The 22,967-nt window shown below is 38.2% G+C and overlaps 1 protein-coding gene across 1 annotated transcript; it reads left to right on the top strand.

Annotated features, from left to right (window-relative positions):
- The first annotated feature begins 1,024 nt into the window (after positions 1 to 1,024).
- On the top strand, positions 1,025 to 22,565 carry LOC148117921 (uncharacterized). Its single transcript, XM_087901688.1, has 4 exons — positions 1,025 to 1,121; positions 17,292 to 17,418; positions 17,615 to 17,675; positions 18,782 to 22,565. The coding sequence occupies exons 1-4, from the start codon at positions 1,119 to 1,121 to the stop codon at positions 20,421 to 20,423; spliced, it is 1,833 nt and encodes a 610-aa protein (XP_087757814.1). The 5' UTR covers positions 1,025 to 1,118; the 3' UTR covers positions 20,424 to 22,565.
- Positions 22,566 to 22,967: the final 402 nt, after the last annotated feature.

The raw sequence follows: 22,967 nt of genomic DNA on the forward strand, positions 1-22,967 counted from the left end.
TATTATGAAAACAAAAGTCAATAAGCATCTGTGAACTTTTTATTTGTTTTTTATTGGTTTGTTTGTCTGCTCATTCATTCATCTGTTCACATATTTGCTCTATTTATTTACAGTGGAAGAGTTCAGTAAGGGTTAGGAATCAGTACAGAACAATCCGTCAGAATGCTAGGTAGGAAGTTATCCTGGAGAAAGGGTAAGACATCATGACCTTCCCCATAGAGAGGGAGCATTCTGAGGGGAACAGGTCAGGAAGGCAAGAGTAAGATAAGAAACCTTAATTTCAAGTGCTGCCTGCTTCCCACAAAGTCCTTTCCCCAAAGTCAGGCATTTAGATAAGAAAGGGTCTCCATTCACTCCCTCTTGAGGAATTTCAGGCCTTGGCATTAACATTTGACTGGGGCCTATTGGCAAGGTCAATGCTAGCTACATTCCTCCTCCAGGGACCTGAAGCCACACCCAGGTTCACTTCTGCTGGCAGCCATTGGAATTCATTCTCAGATACTGCAGCCCCTTCAGGACACAGACCATTTCTTTTAGAAATCACTTTCCCACCAGCCATATATGTCAGATACATAAATACTCACGAGCAGAGGCTTGAAAGCAGCTTCTAAAAATTTTTTTGATTGTTTTTTTTTTCTCGAGACAGTGTTTCTTTGTGTAGCATTCCTAGCTGTCTGGCCATGAACACACAGAGACCTGCCAGCCTTCTTTGTGGAGTTTTGAGGTTATATCCCTGTGCCTCCAACAACCAGTTCATTTATTTTTTTTAATGCCAGGTTATTTAGTTTAATTTTAGTTAAAATTTTGAAATTGTATGCTTCCTTTGAAAACCGAACCCATTGATTTACATTAGCAAGAGACTTGCTGTTGATTTTGGCATAAATTTCCAGCCAATCTAGGACAGGTCTGTCTTTAAATTAGAAGCCAGTTTTGGACCAGGGTGTTGAATCCCTTCTGCTCACCCAGCCCCGTCACTCAGACCGCACCAGCCAATCAGAACCTCCAGCAGACCTGCCAGTCAGATGGGAGGGTCCTAACGGTAGCCATACTTCCTATCCATTGCTGCGGCTTGGGTTCTCTTGTGGGGGCAGATAGCCTGTCAGCTTGGCAGCTTCACCATGGTGAGTGAGGGGTTGCTCTACACGGATGGGAAGAGTGGCTGGGCTTGGCGAGCGAGGGGCTGTTGTCCCCAACGTATGTGGAGCGGGGCTGAGACTCGCGGCCGGTGTGGTGGCCGGGTGGGAGCCAGCGGACAGACACAGAGTTTAGCGTTTTCTGCTTCAGTAGTCCTAAACTTGCAGCTCTCTGTTGGTAGCCTCTGAATCCCTTCACTGCCTGGGCTGTGTATGCATAGAGCAGAGCGTTGGGAGCCGCAGATGGAGGTGTCTGTCGTGCATATATCGTCGCATGTGGAGAGATATCAGCACATTTGCCAAACGCGAAGACTCCTGGTCTCTCCTGGGTCTTCAGAAGTTCTGCACTTTTAACATTTAGGTTTGGGATCCGTCTGTAGTTAAATTCATGTGGCTTGTATATGGTTTGTCCTGTGTAGAGTAGTTCTCTGCTACTAAACTGTGATATAGACGAGTATAGTTGATAATAGAATTAATGGTATCAGGATTTACCAGTACTTAGGAGACATTAAGTCACACAAAGCAGAATTAAAGTGAGGGAGGGCTGTATCCCAAATATCCAAAGATGAGTAGCTTGCACACCATGCCTGTGAGAAATTAGTATGATGAGATGCAAATGTTTGTTTAGCAGGATTAATTAGCAATTAAGGTACATTCCTATAACAAATGAGGCAACCATGATTTAGAAGCAGCCAGAAGACCCACTTCCCCAAAAGGCCTCTGACCTGCTGCTCAGGGCCCGTTAAGGTGTCACAACCTTGTGTGCCAGGAAAGTATAATAATTCTAGAGCAGCTGTTTTTTTCAGCTCTTGGGAAAGGAGATGTGACTCGGTGTCCGCTGTGCTGATTGAGGTGGACTTTAATCCTGTCTGCAGCCCCACAGGGCATTGCCCTTGCTATTCTCCTGGCTGACCACCATAAATTCTTGGATTACATGTATGCTTCACCATGGTGCACTAAAAGTACCAGTTTGAGTCATACAGTGGGACTGTCCATTTCAGTAACAATAAAAGGATTTGCATGTGGAACATGGCTTCTCCCTTCAGAACAGAATAGTAGGAACCGTGTACTGTGTATATTGGAGGGAGTAAACACACTGGAGAATCGCTAGATCTTAGTCTGACGTTTAAAGTCATGGGCTGCAGGGGCCTCCATTACAAAGAAGGACCTAATGGGGTACAGTAATTGACTTTCTGTGTAATTTGCCATCATACATTAATTCCTTCCTTATGAATGAAGACAGACATTGGTGGATGTACAGTTTAGGGAGGAGAGCTTGAACTCCTAAGTATTTAGTTTCCAATTAGTGAACTCTCTCATGCAGATATGTTCAATGCTGGTTGACACAGTGAAGTCAGCTCAGACATTTGAGACATAGGCCATTGACTGTAACTCCAGGTGTCAGCTTACAGCACTCAGCAGCTAACATTTTACATAGGACAAATTATTAATGGTATTCTCCCTACCAGTGAAGTGCCTACTCTGTTTCAAGTCAGTATAATTGAGTGTTCTCTTATTTTTTATAATTTTAAGAAGTCAATTATTGGTTATCGTTTTTTAGATTTCATTTTCTCCAATGGCATAAGTGCTATAATCTCTTTGTTTCTAATTTCCAATGTTTCCCAGTTTTTGCATTTCATTCCATTTTTAAGTGCTGTTTATTTGTCTATTTATTTATATCAGTATAGAGCAATAATTCTCAACCTTGTGGGCCATGACTCCTTTTGGGGGATTAACTGAACCTATCAGACCTTTGGCTTAAGACCATCAGAAAGTAGAGATATTTATATTCTAATTTATAACAGTAGCAAAAACATAGTTATGAAGTAGTAGTATAAATAATTTTATAGGTGGAGGTGTCACTACATCATGAGTAACTGTATTAAAGGGTCATAGCACCAGGAAAACTGAGAACAACTGGTTTAGATTAATGTCTCCTGTAGCTCAGGCTTGCATCATACTATGTAACTGAGAATTACTGTGAACACCTAATCCTGCCTCTGGTACCTAGTGCTGGAAAGACAGTCCTGCAAATCCTACCAGGCTAGACCTTGACTGGTCTGTGTCATGGAGAAAGATCAGTGAGTGAGCATCTTCCAATATCTGTAGATTTTATTGTGAATATAAGAGTGAAGTGGGACCTGTGTAAGAAACTAGTTCACTAACCAACTCTAAAGCCAGTGTAGTCACAACAAAGGATGGGCAAGAAGGAATGTAAAATCTTTCCTGCTGTGACTGTAGTTGACATTAGCTGTGAGTAGTGAGGTGATCAATTTTAGATGTTCCATTAATGTCCCATCTGGCAATTTCATGGGTCCACAGACCACACCCAGGACCTGGTGTATTGGAGGAGGAACAGGAAGTGCTCTGGGAGTATGGGAGATTTTATTAAACTATAAATTTCCCAGATTAGGGTTTTGTCTGACTATAGCGTGTAAGGACAAAACTGGAGGATGTTTGCTTTCTGAGACATTTGATCACTGCTCACCCAGTAGGGTAACTGCTGATGTCTTGAAGCCCAGCTTTGTGGTCCTAGAGGGACTCTGGTTGGCAATTAGGAGCACCAGAGATAGTTTACAGGTTCTTTCCAGGATTCATTTACTCTGCTGTACAGAGCTGTAAGGAGGACCACAAGCCATGCCTTGGTGAATGTAGAAGCAACTGTCCTCAGACCAGGAAGAACAGGTTGGCTGAGCTGTCAGAGCTGCATGGAGAGGGATGAACCATGAGCCAAACAGGTTCTATTGTTCTTTGTGGTCACCTGGGTAGTGGGCCTTGGCCTCTGATCTTTGTTGAGTGTGGGGGAGGCTCTGCCTTCCTGGCATGGGAGACTATGAGCTTGTAATATTGTTGCCTCACACTATGCAATGGAGAATTGCTTTAAAAACCTAATCCTGCCTCTGCTGCCCAGTGCTGGGTAGATAGTCCTTCAATTTCTTCAGGACTGGGCCTTGACTGGTCAGTGGGAAGGAAAAATTAACCAGCTAAGGAGTGACCTCCAGTCTCTCTGACTTTCAGTGTATGATTATAGATGAAAAGGGTGAGTACATAGGTCAAGCTTGAAGCTGGTAGATTCACAGTGCAGGAAGGGAGAGACAGGAAAGTGACTGAGAACTTTCCTACTTCAACTGTAGCTGAGATTAGCAATGTGAAAGTAGGTAATCAATTTTAGGTGCTCCATAAATGTCCTGATGGTCATTTCTTATTCTCCACAGACCAGGAAATCAAGAATCTGGATAAAGAACCAAACTTATCATGAAACCAAATTTTTGTAGTTACAGTATTCAACCAAAATAAATCTGAGTAAAATGTGGCCCTGCCTAACAGGACTGTTATTTTACTGGTTTTAAATATACACCCTGAGATAGAAGGTCTGAGAAATCTGATGTGATCTAATATAAATCCCATGTTTCTGAAGTACATGGCCATAAATCTTGTTTCTACTTTTCAAAATAATTTATATTTTGAATATAAATTTCAAATATAATATATTTGAAATTTAAATAAATATATTCAAATTATATTTTGAATATAAATATATATAAATATTTAAAATATTTATAACTATATTGTATCCACATTCCCTTTCCTGTCCCCAAGCCTTACCATGACCCTTTATTTTCTTCCAATTCATGGTCCATTTTTCTTTAACAACAATTGTGAATGTGACCTGTGTTTTTCTGCAGGATTTTCCAGGTATGAGGTGATGGGTTGGCTGCACTGGATATTGAGAGTGTAATGGAATGTGCATACAAAGGACCCTGTTCTTTGGATGAGGAACAGGGTATGCTCTAGGAAATCAGATGAATGTCTACTAAAATACATACTTTTGGACTATGGCTCTGTCCACTGGACTGGAAGGGCTGAGCAGAAAGTTCTGTGATATCTGAGTAATTTGATCTCTGATCACACCCAGTAGGGGAGCTGATAATATTCTGAGGCCCAGCTGGGTGGCATTAGCCACTGAGGGACTCTGGGAAGACTTAGCAAGCAGGAATAATAGTGGGAGGTAGGTTACAGGAGGCTCTTTCTAGGATTCTTCTTTACTCCTGTTGTAATGAGCTGTAAGGAAGACCACAAGCTATGCCAGAGTGAGTGTAGGCTGTTCAGATAAGGTCTGCTGAGCTGTCATTTCTGCTGGGATTTGGATGGACCATGAATCAGGCTGTGGTTCTATTTCTCTATGTAATGACCTGGGCAGTGGTCCTTGTCCTCTGAGTCTCCCTGTGTATGGATTTCCTGTGGAGAGGGAGACTCTGCAGCCCTGGCATGGTAACATATTATGCTTGAAATATCACTGTCCAGTGTAGAAACAAAGTCATGCTTTTGGTATGCAGTGGGAAGACAGGTTTGAGAACTGATAATCTGGTTTCTAGAAGTTCTGAATATTGCAGCCTACTTTCAAGTTTGTCTTATAAATTTTACAAATAGTTTAAAAGATGGTAGAACTTCAGTGATGTTGATTTAGCAATGCAAGATTAAAATGTTTCTTACTTTCTGATACCACCAGCTGAAATAGTGTGATTTAGTGATGTTGAGTTTCAGGAGACAAAGGGAGTTTCAGAGTTGCAGAGGTTTCTTAGGTGTGTATGGTATTGGGCAGGTAGATAGAGCAGAATCTATATCTTGTACTATAATCCATTTGACAGGAAGCAGAAATTATTCTATATTGTTTTGTGCTTGGGCATCAGTATGGCTGGGTTTACCTGAAAACAGAAGGAGGTATAAGGACTTGCAGGACCATAGCAGTAGATCATCTCTTTTTGCAGAAAAGGCTCTAGAGCATGGGGCCTCTCAGGAAGAAATACCAGTACCTGGAGCATCAGTAACAACAGTTTAAGGGTCTCTTTGAGTTAATTTTGTGAAAATTGTGAAGTCTTTATTCAATTTCTATACACATAAAATCATAGGTATCTGGATAACATTGGTCAAGATCACACGTTTTCTGACTAAGTTTCCTTTGGTCTTTTGATTAATAGCTAACTATATTTTTCTACCTTTGTTCTTGGGTTTTTCTCTCCATTCTCTTTATTCTTTCCCAAATATTATACACATTCTTGATTGATCATCTTTGTGGTAATTTTTTCCCCCGAGACAGGGTTTCTCTGTGGCTTTGGTGCCTATTCTGGAACTCTCTCTGTAAATCAGGCTGGCTTCAGACTCACAGAGTTCTTCCTGTCTCTGCCTCCTGAGTGTTGGGATTAAAGGTGTGTGCCACCACCACCCAGAAAGAAGTCATAGTATGTCAGTCTGTGTACTATTTTTCATAATCCCATTGAGTACTCTTTGTGCTTCCAATATGAATGTAGCTTTGTAACCAGCTTTCCTGTTATAAATTGTTGGGAATTATCATTTTACTGTAGTCATTTATGGTGCAAATTTAACATACACATCATCTTAATTTTGATGCATCCTCTTTCCAAGGATTATTTATTTACTTCTCTATTTATTTAGGTTTTGTTGCTCTTGTTAATCTGTGAGAGACTTTTGGTTTGTTGGATAAAGTGTATTATGAATGTTGGCAGGTAGCTCAGCACATATTAGTTTTGGAGGTGACCTAAGTTCAGATACCTACCATCAAGTTGTAAGGCTCATAACTCTACCATTTCAGATTGAGGGCATCTGAATCCCTCTTCTCTCTGTTACTTGTATACATGTGAAAGAAATTCTCACTCTTACCAAACATACGCAAAAAATGGCAATAAACTTATTTTCAAAAGTGCTTGTGACTTATAAAGCAGCAGAGTAAAACAAGTTGCTTTAGGTGTGCACTGATTCTTTAAAAATCTGTTATTTTGCATTTTGTTTTAAAATGTTTTCTTTTCCTCACTCTGATTGCAGACTTACAGGCAATCATCAGTCAGGGGGAGCAAAATGGTGTCTAAGTGATCCTAACAGACATACTTTTCTTTACTATAAGATAATGAAATTTTTTTAAGTAGTCAAAAGTATTTTTTATAAAGTTAAGGCACAAGGTTTCAAGTCAATCTCCCCTTTTCTGGTAGAACAGCCTTCCGCACCCCAGCCATTTTCTATTATTGGTAAAGGATAAAGAACTGAAGTGTATAGGATGAGTGCTGGTTAGTAATTTCTTAGCGTTTTATTTTCGTTAGAATCTTGTTTTTATTTAAAGGAGCATAATGTGTCTTTGTCAGTGCTACCCATCTATATTGTTGATTTTATTCATTATTATCTAAGTATATTGTTTATTGTTTGGAAAATAATGGTCTCACCAATTTTGTATTCAGAAGATTTGTCATGTTATGAGTTCCTTGAGTTTTTGTTGGTTTCGGAAGTTTCTGTGGAGAGACAGTTTTAGTTTTCTCTTCTTTGCCTCTTTCCATTTCCTGGCATATCTATCTTTGTTTGTGTTTTTGCTGCTTAAGTGATTGATATGATTCATACATTGCCTTTGAATCTTTAAAACCTTCTTGTATATTATTGTCTCTTTCTAGATAGCCTCAGCTATCAGCATGACATAGCTTAGACTGATCTGAGAAAATACCAATTGAGAGTATGCCTAGATCAGAATACCTGATTAAGGTATCTGAGAGAGATTCATTAATTTTGATAGATTTAGGAAGGTTCTTCCACTGAGTTGGCAATATCTCTCAGCAAGCAGCCCCGGAATAGATAGGAGAGTTAGTTGACCAAAAGGCAGTGACAAAGGAAGAGGGAAAGCCAGAAAACACTGGTTCCACATGTTTTGCCTTTAGTTATTAGCTTGAATATCTATCTAACATTGTCATAGGGAGGAACTGTGAAATAGGGTTAGCAACCAAATAAACATGTTCATTACCTGAGTGCTTTTGATTGCATAATTTAATAACAGCAACACAGAAGAAAGTTGGAACAAAATAGGGACTCAAAGAGGATTTTGTTGCTGCAAAGGACCTGGGAATGTTGACTCTTAGAAGAATGCTTAAGAAATTAGAAAACTGGACAGAGAGCTTAATCATCTGTTTTTGTAGGACCCAGAAGATGGAAATGTTGTGAGTAATGGCAGAGAGTGGAGTTCAAGGCCATTGGATTTTACTGGGCAGTAGTCTCTTCAGGGAATCATGGAGCTGGCCCAGCCTAACTCCCTTGAGAAACCAGGTTAAAGTCCATGTATTTGGGTCACTATATACCTCCCAGTTCCTGACAGACTGTTGCATTCCTTCAGGCAGTGAAGCATTCAGGCTGATTTGTACTTCTTTGTATGATTCCTTAGTAGTCATGGAATCATGAATGCTTAACAGGACAATCAAACTTAGATATTAATCATGTGTGTGCTGTATAGCTTGCACACTTCATTATATCCTTGTATAGACATAGATGCTTGGTCATTTCCCCACTGCCCAGACTCATAATAAGTATACAGAATTTTTACTAATTATAAGACTGCATACCCAAAAGCTTAGGCTTCTTATTAAGTAACTTTTACATCATAAATTAACCCAGTTTCTAAATTTGTGTATCACCACATGGCTGTGACCTACTGGTAAGGTTCCATCCAGCATCTGTCTCCTTCAGTGGCTACATGACATCTCCCTGATTCTGCCTTCTTGTCTCCTCTATCTCCATTTGGCATTCTCATCTTGTTCTATTCTGTGCTGCCATAGGCCTAAAGCAGTTTCCTTATTAACCAAGGGGAATAAAACATATTCACAGCATACAGAGGGTAACTCTTACATATTAATTTAATCAATTTCTAGTAATCTGTGTATTGCCATGTGTCTCTGTCTTACCAGATAAATTTCTCAGTGTCTGTCTCTGGTGGGGCTACCTGACTGCTCTTGGGACTGGAGAGGGAGGAGGAGAGGGAGTGGGGGGAGTTGGAGGGTATTGGGAAGAGGGGAGGAACTTGGACTTCCCATGGGGCAGGAAGCCCTGACTGCTCTTGGGACTAGAAAGGGAGGGGGAGAGGGAGTGGGGGGAATGGGAGGGTATTGGGAGGAGTGGAGGAAGTTAAAATTTTTTTATAAATTAATGAATAAATAAAAAAAAGATGGAGAAAAGGAATCCCTCTGAGAACATGACCTGAGGTCTTAATATCTGTTTTTAGTTCTCCCACTGTCCCCTTGTTTGGGCCTTTTATAAACACTATCAAATTTTATAGAATTCTGCTGGGTACTCCATGGGTGTTATCTGCTCAGTTGATGACATGTTGACACATATCATTTTAATAAATGTTCATTGTTTTATGTGCCCATTGAGTTCAATCCTGGTTGACACAGAAGTCAGTTCAGATGTTTGCAACACAGGCCATTGGCTGTAAATTCATGTGTCAGTATACAGCACTTAGCAGCTAACATTTTATATGGGTCAAAGTCATGTATTCTCTTATTAATGGCATTCTACCTACCAGGGAAGTGCTTACTCTGTTTCAAAATCAGTATAACTAAGTGTTCAATTATTTCTAAAATTTTAAGAAGTCAATTATTGATTATCAATTTTTAGATTTCATTTTCTTCAATGACATTACCGCTAAAATCTCTTTATTTCTAGTTTCCAATGTCTCCCAGTTGTTGAATTTTATTCTATTTTTTAGTGCTGTTTATTTATTCATCTAGTTATATCATTTTATAGCAGTGATTTTCAACCTGGTGGGGCATGACCCTTTTGGGAGATCAAATGAACCTATCGCCGGACTGGCCTAAGACCACCAGAAAGTACAGATGTTTATATTATCATTCATAACAGTAGCAACAATATAGTTGTGAGGTAGCATTAAAAAAATTTTAATGGTGGGGAGATCACTACATCATGAGTAACTGTTTTAAAGAGTCACAGCACAGAGAAGATTGAGAACATTAACTTCTTTAGATTAATATCTCCGATAGCTCAGGCTTGCATCATACTATGTAACTGAGAATTGCTGTGAACACCTAATCCTGCCTCTGCTACCTAGAGCTGGAAAGACAGTCCTGCAACTCCTACCAGGCTGGACCTTGACTGGTCTGTGTGAAGGAGAAATAGATCAGTGAATGAGCATCCTCCAATTTCAGTAGATTTTATTGTGAATTTACAAGTGAAGTGTGACCCATTGAAGATTTGAGTTCACTGACTAACTGTAAAACCAGTGTAGTCACAACAGACAAAGGATGGCCAGAAAGGAGGGTAAAATCTTTCCTCCTGTGACTGTAGTTGACATTAGCTGTGAGTAGTGAGGTGATCTATTTTAGATGTTCCATAAATGTCCTGTTTGGACATTTCATGGGACCACAGACCACACATAGGACCCAATGCCTTGGAGGAGGAAGAAGAAGTACTCTGGGAGAATTGAAGATTTTATTAAACTACAAATTTCCCAGATTATGGTCTTGTCTGACTAGAGTGTGGAAGGACAAACCTGGAGGATGTTTGCTTTTTGAGACATTCAATATCTTCTCACTCAGTAGGGTAACTGCTAATGTGTTGAAGCCCAACTGGTTGGTCCTAGTGGGACAATTAGGAACATCAGAGGTAGTTTACAGGTTCTTTTCAGGATTCTCTTGTTCTGCTCTTGGGAGCTGTAAGGAGGAGCACAAGCCATGCCATGGGGAATGTAGGAGTGACTGTCCCCAGACCAGGAAGAGCAGGTTGGCTGAGCTGTCAGAGCTGCTTGGACAGGGATGAACCATGAGCCTGACAGGTTCTGTTCTTCTTCGTGGTGACCGGGGTAGTGGCCTCTGAGCTTTGTTGAGAGTGGGGGAGACTATGAGCTTGTAATACTGTTGCCTCACACTATGTAATTGAGAAAGGCTTTGAAAACCTACTCTTGTCTCTGCTGCCTAGTGCTGGGTAGATAGTCCTTCACCTTCTTCAGGCCTGGGCTTTGACTGGTCAGGGAGAAGGAAAAATAAACCAGGTGATGAGTGACCTCCAGTCTCTCTGACTTTCAGTATATGATTATAGATGAAGAGGGTGAGTGCATAGGTCAAGCTTGAAGCTGCTAGATTCACAGTGCAGCAAGGGAGAGAAAGGACAGTGGTTGAGAACTTTTCTACATCAACAGTAGCTGAGATTAGCTTTGTGGAACCAGGTAATCAATTTTAGGTGCTCCACAAATGTCCTAATGATCATTTTTTGATGTCCACAGACCGGGCAATAAACAATCTGCATAGAGAACCGAACTTATCGTGAAATCAAATTGCTATAGTTACAGTAGTTCAACCAAAATAAATCTGAGTAAAATGTGGCTCTGCCTAACAGGACTGTTACTTTACTGGTTTTAAATATACACCCTGAGATAAAAGGTTTGAGAAATCTTTGATGTGCTCTAATATAAATCTATGGTTTCTGAAGCACATGGCCATAAATCCTGTTTCAACTTTTCAAAATAATTTTTTGAGATTATAAGTGTATCATATCCACATTCTCTTTCATGTCCCAAGCCTTACCATGACCCCTTAATATCTTGAAATTCGTGCTCTGTTTTTTTTTTTAACAACAGTTGTAATTATGACTTGTGTTTGGCTGCAGGATTTCCCAGGTATGAGGCTATGGGTTTGCTGCACTGCACATTGAGTGTATAATGGAATGTGCATGCAAAGGACCATGTGCTTTGAATGAGGAACAGGGTATGCTCTAGGAAATTGGATGAATGTATTCTAAAATACAAACTTTCTGGACTAAGGACCTGTCTAATGGACTATGAGAGCAGAGCAGGAAGTACTGTGCTGTCTGAGTCATTTGATCTCTGATCACCCATTAGGGGAACTGATAATATTCTGAGGCCCAGCAGGGTGGCCTTAGCCAGTAAGGGATTCTGGAAAGTCTTAGCAAGCAGGAAAAATAGAGGCAGGTAACTGGCAGGTTCTTTCCAGGATTCTTCTCTACTTTTGTTGGAATGAGTTGTAAGGAAGACCAGAAGCTATGCCATAGTGAGTGTAGGGTGTGCAGAGAAGTTCTGTTGATCTATCATTTCTGCTTGGATCTGGATGGACCATGTGACAGGCTGTGGTCCTGTTTCTTTATGTAGTGATCTGGATGGTGCTCCTTGTCCTCTGAGCATCCCTGTGTATTGATTTCCTGTGGAGAGGGAGACTCTACAACCCTGGCATGGTAACATATTATGCTTGTAATCTCACTGTCTAGTGTATACATGGTTTTGGTGTGCAGTGGGAAGACAGATTTGAAAACTGATTATCTGCTTTCTAGAAGTTCTGAATATTGCAGCCTACTTTCAAGTTTGTCTTATAAATGTTTCAAGTAGTTTATAAGCTGGTAGACCTTCAGTGATGTTGATTTAGCAATGTATGATTTAAATGTTTCTAAGTTTCTGCTACCACCAGCTGCAATGGTGTGATTCATTGATGTTTAGTACCAGGGAACAAAGGGAGTTTCAGAGCTGCAGAGGTTTCTTAGGTGTGTATGGTGTTGGGCAGGTAGATAGAGCAGAATCTATATCTTGTGCTATTATCCATGTGACCGGAAGCAGAAATTATTCTACATTGTTTTGGGATTGGGCATCAGTATGGCTGGGTTTACCGAAAACAGAAGGAGGTATAAGGACTTGCAGGACCATAGCAGTAGATCATCTCTTTTTGCAGAAAAGGCTCTAGAGCATGGGGCCTCTCAGGAAGAAATACCAGTAGCTGGAGCATCAGTATCAACAGTTTAAGGGTCACTTGGAGTTAATTTTGTGAAAATTGTGAAGTCTTTATTTAATTTCTATATACATAGAATCATAGGTATCTGGATAACATTGGTCAAGATCACACGTTTCCTGACTAAGTTTCCTTTGGTCTTTTGATTAATAGCTGACTATATTTTTCTACCTTTGTTCTTAGGTTTTTCTCTCCATTTTCTTTATTCTTTCCCAAATATCATACACATTCTTGATTGATCAGCTTTATGGTACTTTTTTTTCCCCCGAGATAGGGTTTTTCTGTGGCTTTGGAGCCTATTCTGAAACTCTCTCTGTAGATCAGGCTGGCTTCAAACTCACAGAGATCCTCCTGTCTCTGCCTCCTGAGTGTTGGGATTAAAGGTGTGTGCCACCACCACCCAGAAAGAAGTCATAGTATGTCAGTCTGTGTACTATTTTTCATAATCCCATTGAGTACTCTTTGTGCTTCCAATATGAATGTAGCTTTGTAACCAGCTTTCCTGTTATAAATTGTTGGGAATTATCATTTTACTGTAGTCATTTATGTTGAAAATTTAACATACACATCATCTTAATTTTGATGCATCCTTTGTTTCAAAGGATTATTTATTTACTTCTTTATTTATTTAGGTTTTGTTGTTCTTGTTAATCTCTGAGAGACTTTTGGTTTATTGCATAAAAGGCATTATGAATGTTGGCAGGTAGCTCAGCACATATTAGTTTTGGAGGTGACCTAAGTTCAGATACCTACCATCAAGTTGTGAGGCTCATAACTCTACCATTTCAGATTGAGGGCATCTGAATCCCTCTTTTCTTTGTTACTTGTATACACGTGGAAAAAATTTTCACTCTTGCACAAACATATGCAAAAATGGCAATAAACTTGTTTTCAAAAGTGCTTGTGACTTACAAAGCAGCAGAGTAAAACAAGTTGCTTTAGGTTTGCACTCATTCTTTAAAAATCTGTTATCTTGCATTTTGTTTTAAAATGTTTTCTTTTCCTCACTCTGATTGCAGACATACAGACAATCATCAATCAGGGGGAGCAAAATGGTGTCTAAGTGGTCCTAACAGACATACTTTTCTTTACTATAAGATAATGAAATTTTTTTAAGTAGTCAGAACTATTTTCTATGAAGTTAAGGCACAAGAAGGTTTCAAGTGAATCTTTCCAATTCTGGTAGAACAGGTTTTTGCACCCAAGCCATTTTCTATTATTGGTAAAGGATAAAGAACTGAAGTGTATAGGATGAGTGCTTGTTAGTAATTTCTTAGCGTTTTATTTTGGTTAGAATCTTGTTTTTATTTAAAAGAGCATAATATGTCTTTGTCAGTGCTACCCATCTATGTTGTTGATTTTATTCATTATTATCTAAGTATATTGTTTATTGTTTGGAAAATAATGGTCTCACCAATTTTGTATTCAGAAGATTTCTCATGTTACGAGTTCCTTGAGTTTTTGTTGGTTTCGGAAGTTTCTGTGGAGAGACAGTTTTAGTTTTCTCTTCTTTGTCTTAGATGTTTGCCTCTTTCCATTTCCTGGCATATCTATCTTTGTTTGTGTTTTTGCTGCTTAAGTGATTGATATGATTCATGCATTACCTTTGGATCTTTAAAACCTTCTTTTATACTATTGCCTCTTTCTAGATAGCCTCAGCTATCAACATGACATAGCTTAGACTGATCTGAGAAAATACCAATTGAGAGTATGCCTAGATCAGAATACCTGATTAAGGTATCTGAGAGAGATTTGTTGATTTTGATGGATATAGGAAGGCTCTTCCACTGAGTTGGCAATATCTCTCAGCAAGCAGCCCTGGGATAGATAGGAGAGCTAGTTGAGCACAAGGCAGTGACAAAGCAAGAGGGAAAGCCAGAAAACACTGGTTCCACATGTTTTGCTTTTAGTTATTAGCTTGAGTATCTATCCGACACTGTCATAAGGAGGTATTGTTAAATAGGGTTAACAACCAAATAGAAATGTTCATTACCTGAGTTGCTTTTGATTGCATAATTTAATAACAGCAACAGAGAAGAAAGTTGGAACAAAAATGGGACTCAAAGAGGATTTTGTTGCTGCAAAGGACCTAGGTATGTTGACTCTTATAAGAATACTTAAGAAGTTAGAAAACTGGACAGAGAGCTTAATCATCTGTTTTTGTAGGACCTAGAAGATGGGAATGTTGCGAGTAATGGCAGAGAGTGGAGGTCAAGGCCATTGGATTTTACTGGGCAGTAGGCTCTTGAAGGAATCATGGAGCTGGCCCAGCCTAACTCCCTTTAGAGACCAGGTTACAGTCCATGGTTCCTGGGTCACTATATACCTCCCAGTTCCTGACAGACTGTTGCATTCCCTCAGGCAGTGAAGTATTCAAGCTGATTTGTGCTTCTTTGTATGATCCCTTAGTAGTCAAGGAATCGTGAATGCTTAACAGGACAATCAAACTTAGATATTAATCTTGTGTGTGCTGTATAGCTTGCAAAGTTCATTATATCCTTTTATAGACATAGATGCTTTGTCATTTCCCCACTGCCCATACTCATAATACAGAATTTTATTAATTATAAGACTGCATACCCAATAGCTTAGGCTTCTTATTAAGTAACTTTTACATCTTAAATTAACCCATTTTATATTTATCTGTGTAACACCACATGGCTGTGATCTACTGGTAAGGTTCCATCCAGCATCTGTCTCCTTCAGTGGCTACATGGCATCTCCCTGATTCTGCCTTTTTTTCTCCTCTATCTCCATTTGGCATCCCCACCTTGTTCTATTCTGTGCTGCCGTAGGCCCAAAGCAGTTTCCTTATTATCCAATGAGAATAAAACATATTCACAGCATACAGCGGGTAACTCTTACTTATTATTTTAATCAATTTCTATTAATCTGTGTATTGCCATGTGGCTGTGGCATACAAGGTAAATTTCTCAGCATCTGTCTCTGGTGGGGCTATATGACTTCTCTCTGACTCAGCTTTCTTCCATCTAGCATTCAGTATAGTTTTCCCCAGCTACCTAAGTTCTGTCCTATAGCTCTGTTATAGACCCATAGCAGTTTCTTTATTAACGAATTATAATCATAGCATACAGAAAGGAATTCCACAGTATGAGTTTCTATAGCCTCAACCCATGTCCTGTTCTTTGTGCCTGCTGTGTGGTGGTTGAAACTACTCAGTCAGCTTTATTCTTTTGGTGTCATAACTTTCCACCATCATAAACGCTATCACTAAATCACACAGGATTCAGTAGAATTAACTGCTATTTAGTGCTAAGGTGGTTTGGTAGCCTACTGTTTTCATTTTTGTTTGTTATATTTTGAAGACAAGGTTTGCCTGTGTAGCCCTAGCTGTCCTGACAGTAGCTCTATATATCAGGCTGGCTTCAAACTCAGAGAACTTCTGACTCTGACTCCCAAGTGCTGGGGTTAAAGGTGGGCTTTTTTATTTTTATATTGTTGTATGGTGGTTTTGTTCCTATCAAACATATGGTTTTGTACTGAGCTTCACACATATCTTGAATTTGAAAATTTTACAGAGGGTATCATTATGTTTCCCAGAATGGCATGTACTCATGACATTAATACTGCCTATGCCAACTGTGTTATTGGATTGTAGGTGCATAACCTTCTTCCTGCCTCTTTTGTTTGTTTTGAATTTTTATTTTAAAAAAAGTATTATACCTGAATGCATGGATATGTACCATGTGAGTACCTGGTCCTTACATTGATCGAAATATGGTATTAAAAACCTTGAGCTTAGAATAATGGATACTTATGATTCCCCCTTGTAAGCCCTTGAGCCCACCTGTATGCAAGACTAGGAGGACTCTTTAATGTTGAGCCATCTTTACTGCTCTCTGCTGATTATTTGTAATCAGCATATTAATTTCTATTGTTTTCATTTGTCCATTTGTAATTTTTTAAACACACAGTGCCTTTTAGTAAAATCTCTTTTTTTGTTGCCGTTTAAATTGGGGAACTTCAGATTTCTAGTAGATGAATAAAGAGTTGGAGTGAATGTGTAACTCTTTGTAGAAACTTTAGCAAAATCCTATGAGTTGTTTCTAGCTTTTATGTTTGTTTTATTGATTTTTTTCCATGTGAAACAGGTATTTAACATGTATTTCTGGCTGCACTAGGAGTGATTGCATAGACTAGGCTGGTATTCAGCTCAGAGGCAGATAGATATACATGCCTCTGCCTTCTGAGTGCAACGATTAGAGGCATGATTCAATGCATCCAACTTTTTCATTTTATTTTCTTTTCGTAGTTAGGAATTAATTATTCATGCATTTTTCTTATCTGTACTCTATACTGGTAACCTGTTTATGTATCTTTCATTGTTGGTTAGTAGGCATTTCTCTTGCAAGGTGATATCCCATTCAAAGGGTTCAGAAATGACAGAGGTGAACCTAATATTCAGTTTGCTTCTGAAGTGACTTGGTGATTTAATTATGATGTCTTTGTCATGGAATAAGTATGGAGAGCCCCAGAATTATATGACTATACTGTCAAAGAAGTATACATTTACAGTCTTGTCAAAATCATACTTACTGTTTTACACCTGTATGGGATATTTTAGAATTCAGTGACCTATGATGACGTGCATGTCGACTTCACTTGGGAAGAATGGACTTTGCTGAATCCTTCCCAGAAAAATCTCTACAAAGATGTGATGGTAGAGACCTACAGAAACCTCACTGCTATAGGTAAGACTGTATTATCTTTTGTGTTTCATATAAGGGAACAACTATTCATTGATTAATGATGCTCTTTTTTAATATGATTGAGAAAGAAGATTGTGGTAAATAAATCAGGCATGGTTATAAGGTTTGCTTCATATGGTAACTAAATTTTTTTACAAGTTTTAATATAAAACATACAATTTCTGGCATTATATTGTAGGATACCGTTGGGAAGACCATAATATTGAAGAACATTGTCAAAATTCTAGAAGACATGAAAGGTAATTTTCATGTATAAGCTGATACAAATGTGCCTCTGAAGAATTTGTAATTAATCCTATATGTTTTAAACAAAAGCAACAGTGAAAGTAATAAAGTAAATTGATGTTTATTAAATTCTCACAAAATCATATACCTTAATTTCAGATAAGTGATCTACATTTGCAAGTCATTCTTTTAAGAAAGAAAATAATGTTTAACCCATATTACCATTTGAATAATAATACAATGAGAGCTATACTGTAAGGTTCTCAATTCATTTATCTCATATTATTCATATTATAAAAGATATATATGTTGAAAGTTGATAAGTAGATCTCTGAAACTATCTATTACACTAATAATGCATAGAAAAGGTAGTTTAATCCATATTCTTGTGCCTGTGTTATGTTTAGTGAGGGGGCATTTAGGGTGATGAATCAAGGGGCAGTTGTTTTGGAGTGGCCCTAATCCATGAACCACAAGTCTATGAGGACAGAAAGTCAAAATGGGTGAACTCAATGTGGAAACCTTATATTTGTTAGTCTTCCTTTCCTAGGTACATCATATATTACTCTGCATATAAACCACATGAGCATAGGGATGTGAAAAGATATAAGAAACCTCTCTCTCAGAACAAATAGAAAATATGTAGCAGTCCCCATGTTGAGTATACTTGTTGAATTTGATATACATGTATACAAATAATTGGTTTTCTAGTCTCATTGTTAATATATCAACAAACTCACATTTCAGAAAAGCACCATGAGTACTAGGACTGTGTAAATACTTCTGTTTGTCCTAGTTCACTTAGCAATTGTAGCATCACTCACAGTATAGGAAACATTAGGAATACAATAACAGTGGTAAAGCTCTGATTTTTTCAGTTCTCTTCAAATACATGAAAATTCTCATACAAAAAAAAAAGATTCTGTAAATGTGAACCATGTATTAAAGGCTGTTATCAGTTATCTTCAATGATGAAAAACAAGCCTTAATGAAGGGGAAAGGCAAGATTGTAAACATGGTGATAAAACTTTAACATATAATTCCTCTTTAAAATAGGACTAAATTTTAAAATTATGAATTAAATGTAGTAATGCTTTCACATGTACCAATATCATTGTAGGCATGAAAAGAGTCAAACTAAAAAGAAAAGTTCTGCGTATACTCAATGTGTTAAAACCTTTGCACGTGACAGTCAACTTTACAGTCATGAAAAAACACATACTACATTAAAACCCTACGAAGAAAATGAGTTTGGTAATGCCTTTTCAAATCATATTCATCTTCAAATGCATAAACAAACATGCAGTGGAGAGAAATCCTCTGAATGTAATCAAGGTGGTAAAACCTTTGCACATTACAGTGATCTTAAAAGGCATGAAAAAATCCATACTGGAGAGAAACCCTATGAATGTAATCAGTGTGGTAAAGCCTTTGCATGTCACAGTAGTCTTCAAAAACATGAAAGAACCCATACTGGAGAGAAACCCTATGAATGTAGTCAGTGTGGTAAAGCCTTTGTATCCAACAGTCATCTTCGACGTCATGAAAGAACCCATACTGGAGAGAAACCCTATGAATGTAATCAGTGTGGTAAAGCCTTTGAACATCACAGTCATCTACAAAGGCATGAAAGAATCCATACTGGAGAGAAACCCTATGAATGTAATCAGTGCGGTAAAGCCTTTGCATGTCACAGTAGTCTTCAACAACATAAAAGAACCCATACTAGAGAGAAACCCTATGAATGTAATCAGTGCGGTAATGCCTTTGCATGTCACAGTAGTCTTCAACAACATAAAAGAACCCATACTAGAGAGAAACCCTATGAATGTAATCAGTGTGGTAAAGCCTTTGCACGTCACAGTCATCTACAAATCCATGAAAGAACCCATACTGGAGAGAAACCCTATAAATGTAATCAGTGTGGTAAAGCCTTTGCATATCACAGTCATCTTCAAGGTCATGAAAGAACCCATACTGGAGAGAAACCCTATGAATGTAATCACTGTTGTAAAGCCTTTCCATGTAACAGTCATCTTCAAAGTCTTGAAAGAAACCATACTGGAGAGAAACCCTATGAATGTAATCAGTGTGGTAAAGCCTTTCCATGTAACAGTCATCTTCAAAGTCATGAAAGAACCCATACTGGAGAGAAACCCTATCAATGTAATCAGTGTGGTAAAGCCTTTGCATGTCACAGTAATCTTCGACAACATAAAAGAATCCATACTGGAGAAAAACCCTATGAATGTAATCAGTGTGGTAAAGCCTTTACATTTCACAGTACTCTTCAACAACATAAAAGAATCCATACTGGAGAGAAACCCTATGAATGTAATCAGTGTGGTAAAGCCTTTACATGTCACAGTCATCTTCGAAAACATGAAAGAACCCATACTGGAGAGAAACCCTATGAATGTAGTCAGTGTGGTAAATCCTTCGCACAGCACAGTCATCTTCAAAATCACGAAAGAACCCATACTGGAGAGAAACCCTATGAATGTAATCAGTGTGGTAAAGCCTTTGCACGTCAGAGTCATCTACAAATCCATGAAAGAACCCATACTGGAGAGAAACCCTATGAATGTAATCAATGTGGTAAAGCCTTTGCATGTCACAGTAGTCTTCGAATACATAAAAGAATCCATACTGGAGAGAAACCCTATGAATATAATCAGTGTGGTATAGCCTTTGCATGGCAGAGTCATCTTCACAGGCTTGAAAATTCACATATTGGAGAGAAACATTATGTATGTAATTAGTGTAGTAAAGACTTTGTTTGTCATTAGCTTCTTCAAAGACAAAACTAACACATGCTGAAGAGGAGCCCTATGAATGTAATGAGTGCGGTAAAGGCTTTGTACTTCACAGTACTCTTCAAATGCATAAAAAAATCACACACTGGAGATAAATTCTATGACTGTAATCAGTGGGGTAAAGTATTTGCATTTATGAATAGTCTAAATCATGAGAAAGAATCATACTGCAGAGAAACGCTACAAATTTATTCAGTGTGATAAAGTTTTGTACTTTATATAGGAGTAAAACTATTGTGTGCAATAATGTCTTAAAATCTTTGCATATTACAGTAGACATTGACTACATGAAAAAGAAACTGAGGACTTCTTTTTATAAAGTATTTGGTAAGATCTTTAGCCAAAACACTTATAATCAGCTCCACAACGATTTGGGATTCTCCTCTGTATGCTGTGAATGTATTTTCTTACCATTGTCTAGTAAAGAAGCTGCTTTGGGCCTATGGCAGGGCAGCATAGAGGAAGGCAGGAATTCCAAGCAGAGATAGTGGAGAAAAGAAAGTGGAGTCAGACTCCATGTATCTGCTGAAGGAGACAGATGCCCTTACTGGTAAATCCCAAATTTTGTGGTAAAACACAAAATAATCAGAATGGATTAATTTAAGATGTCAGAGTTAGTTAATAAGAATCCTGAGATAATTCTAGGCCAAGCAGTGTTTTAATTAATTAATATAGTTTCTTTGTGATTATTTCTGGTCTGGGCAGCTAGGAATGAACAAGAATCCTCTGCCTACAACCCAAGACTATTTCTTCTGTAGAAATAAATTTGACAGTGTAAACCATCTTTTCAAGCATCTTGATGTTCTTTTTATACTGTTTGTACTTACAAACTCATGGTAAAATGAATTTGTGAATCTATGAAGCCCTATGTGTAAGGTAAATGGGCTAGTCAAAAACACACATCCGGACCCTGCAACCAGAGCCAGTGAATTACATGATTTTGACTGTGAAACTGGAGCCAGAGAAATACATTCTGACTCTAAAACTGAGACAAAGAAACACATTTTGTTCCTGAATCCAGAGTCAATGAGAGAAACACCTGACTCTGAAACCAGACTCATTTCATAAGTCCTCCCAAATGATTTATTACATCAACCTAGAAGGGTTGATTTCTCAGACTTCAAGCTGACCTGAGTGCTTCATGAGAAAGAAAAACTCTGTAAGCCATTGGGTACCTTAACACCTGTATTATAGGAATGAATTCTTACAAGAGAAAAGCATTCATGCGTGAAAATATGTCTAATGAGTTGTTTTAATTGTGATTATGTAATATCAGTGTGTTTTTCTGTGGGTTTGTGAATGTGCATACTGGTTTCTGATAATGTTAGACCCTAGGATTTTCTAGCAGAAGTTACAGGAAGTTGTCAAAAACTAGACCTTGATCCTGGGATTGTACATTTCTTAACTGCCCAGCCATGTTTCTAGTGCTCTAAATATTTTAAAGCCTAAGTGTTTCAATTCAAAGTCAGGAACTAGGGATAAACTCACACAGAAGGAAACTCTATATCTAAAAATGATTTTTTAAAGACTTTAGACATCATAGTTGTCTTTAGCTTCAAGAAAAAATATTTCATTTATTTATTTTTATCATAGCCCCATGAAAATGTCATTAATTGAAGTAAGGTGTGATTGGTTGTTCTAAGTTCATCTTTACCTCAGCCTTGATGATTCAGAAGATTGATAGCAGCAGAAACTAACTTAGACTTGGTGTTTAAAGAATTTTCCAAGCCAAAATCTCCACAAAATGAGGGAAAAGTACAGCAAATGATCAGGAGAGAACTGACAATAAAAGTCTTTTAATGATGGTTGACTATTTAACTATAGGCACAAGAATGAGTTTATCTCCAGTACAGTACTGATATATTTTTATTTCAATTCTAATGCATAAGCTAAAAGATAGTTTTGATCTGTAAATCTCCATCTGCCTAAGTAGCTAGACTTGCATCCTCCTGTCCCTATTTTAACTGTTCAATGTATAACCTCAGACCTGAACCTAAAAAAAAAGACTTAAGGATGACAGCATATATGGAATGCAAAATCTGGGTCAGGTTGTCTCCTCTTTTAGCATTAACCACCATTGAATGCATACTGGTATTAAAGGAATTCATGGCTATTAAACTTTAAGTGTGTGAATGATTTATTCCTGAGAAGGCATATTAATTCTAGAATAGCAGAACCTCCAGCAATGTAGAAAAATGTTTCTGAGACAAACTTTTGTATGTTGGATAAGGTAGCCTTGATCCCATGCCATTGCTCCCCAGGGCAATGACCTTGTTTCCCTTGTGATTAAACTAAATTATTAGATTAAAGAACTCAACCACCACTGAGATCTAAAATTAAAAATTTGAGTCATGTAGTCAACTGTCCATTTTATTAATAGGAAAAGGATTTGTATGTGGAGCATGGCTTCCACCTTCAGACCAGAAGAGGAGGAATAGTTTACTACATACACTGTCAGTAAGGAAACAGCTGCTGGTGTCACCATTATGA

Source organism: Myodes glareolus, chromosome 25 (assembly GCF_982192425.1).
Source record: "Myodes glareolus chromosome 25, mMyoGla1.1, whole genome shotgun sequence".
Classification (NCBI taxonomy): domain Eukaryota; kingdom Metazoa; phylum Chordata; class Mammalia; order Rodentia; family Cricetidae; genus Myodes; species Myodes glareolus.

Coding starts and splice junctions, on each gene's coding strand:
- LOC148117921 (XM_087901688.1), top strand. Junction 17,419..17,614: donor CAGAAACCTCACTGCTATAG/GTAAGACTGTAT, acceptor ATTATATTGTAG/GATACCGTTGGGAAGACCAT. Junction 17,676..18,781: donor AATTCTAGAAGACATGAAAG/GTAATTTTCATG, acceptor ATATCATTGTAG/GCATGAAAAGAGTCAAACTA.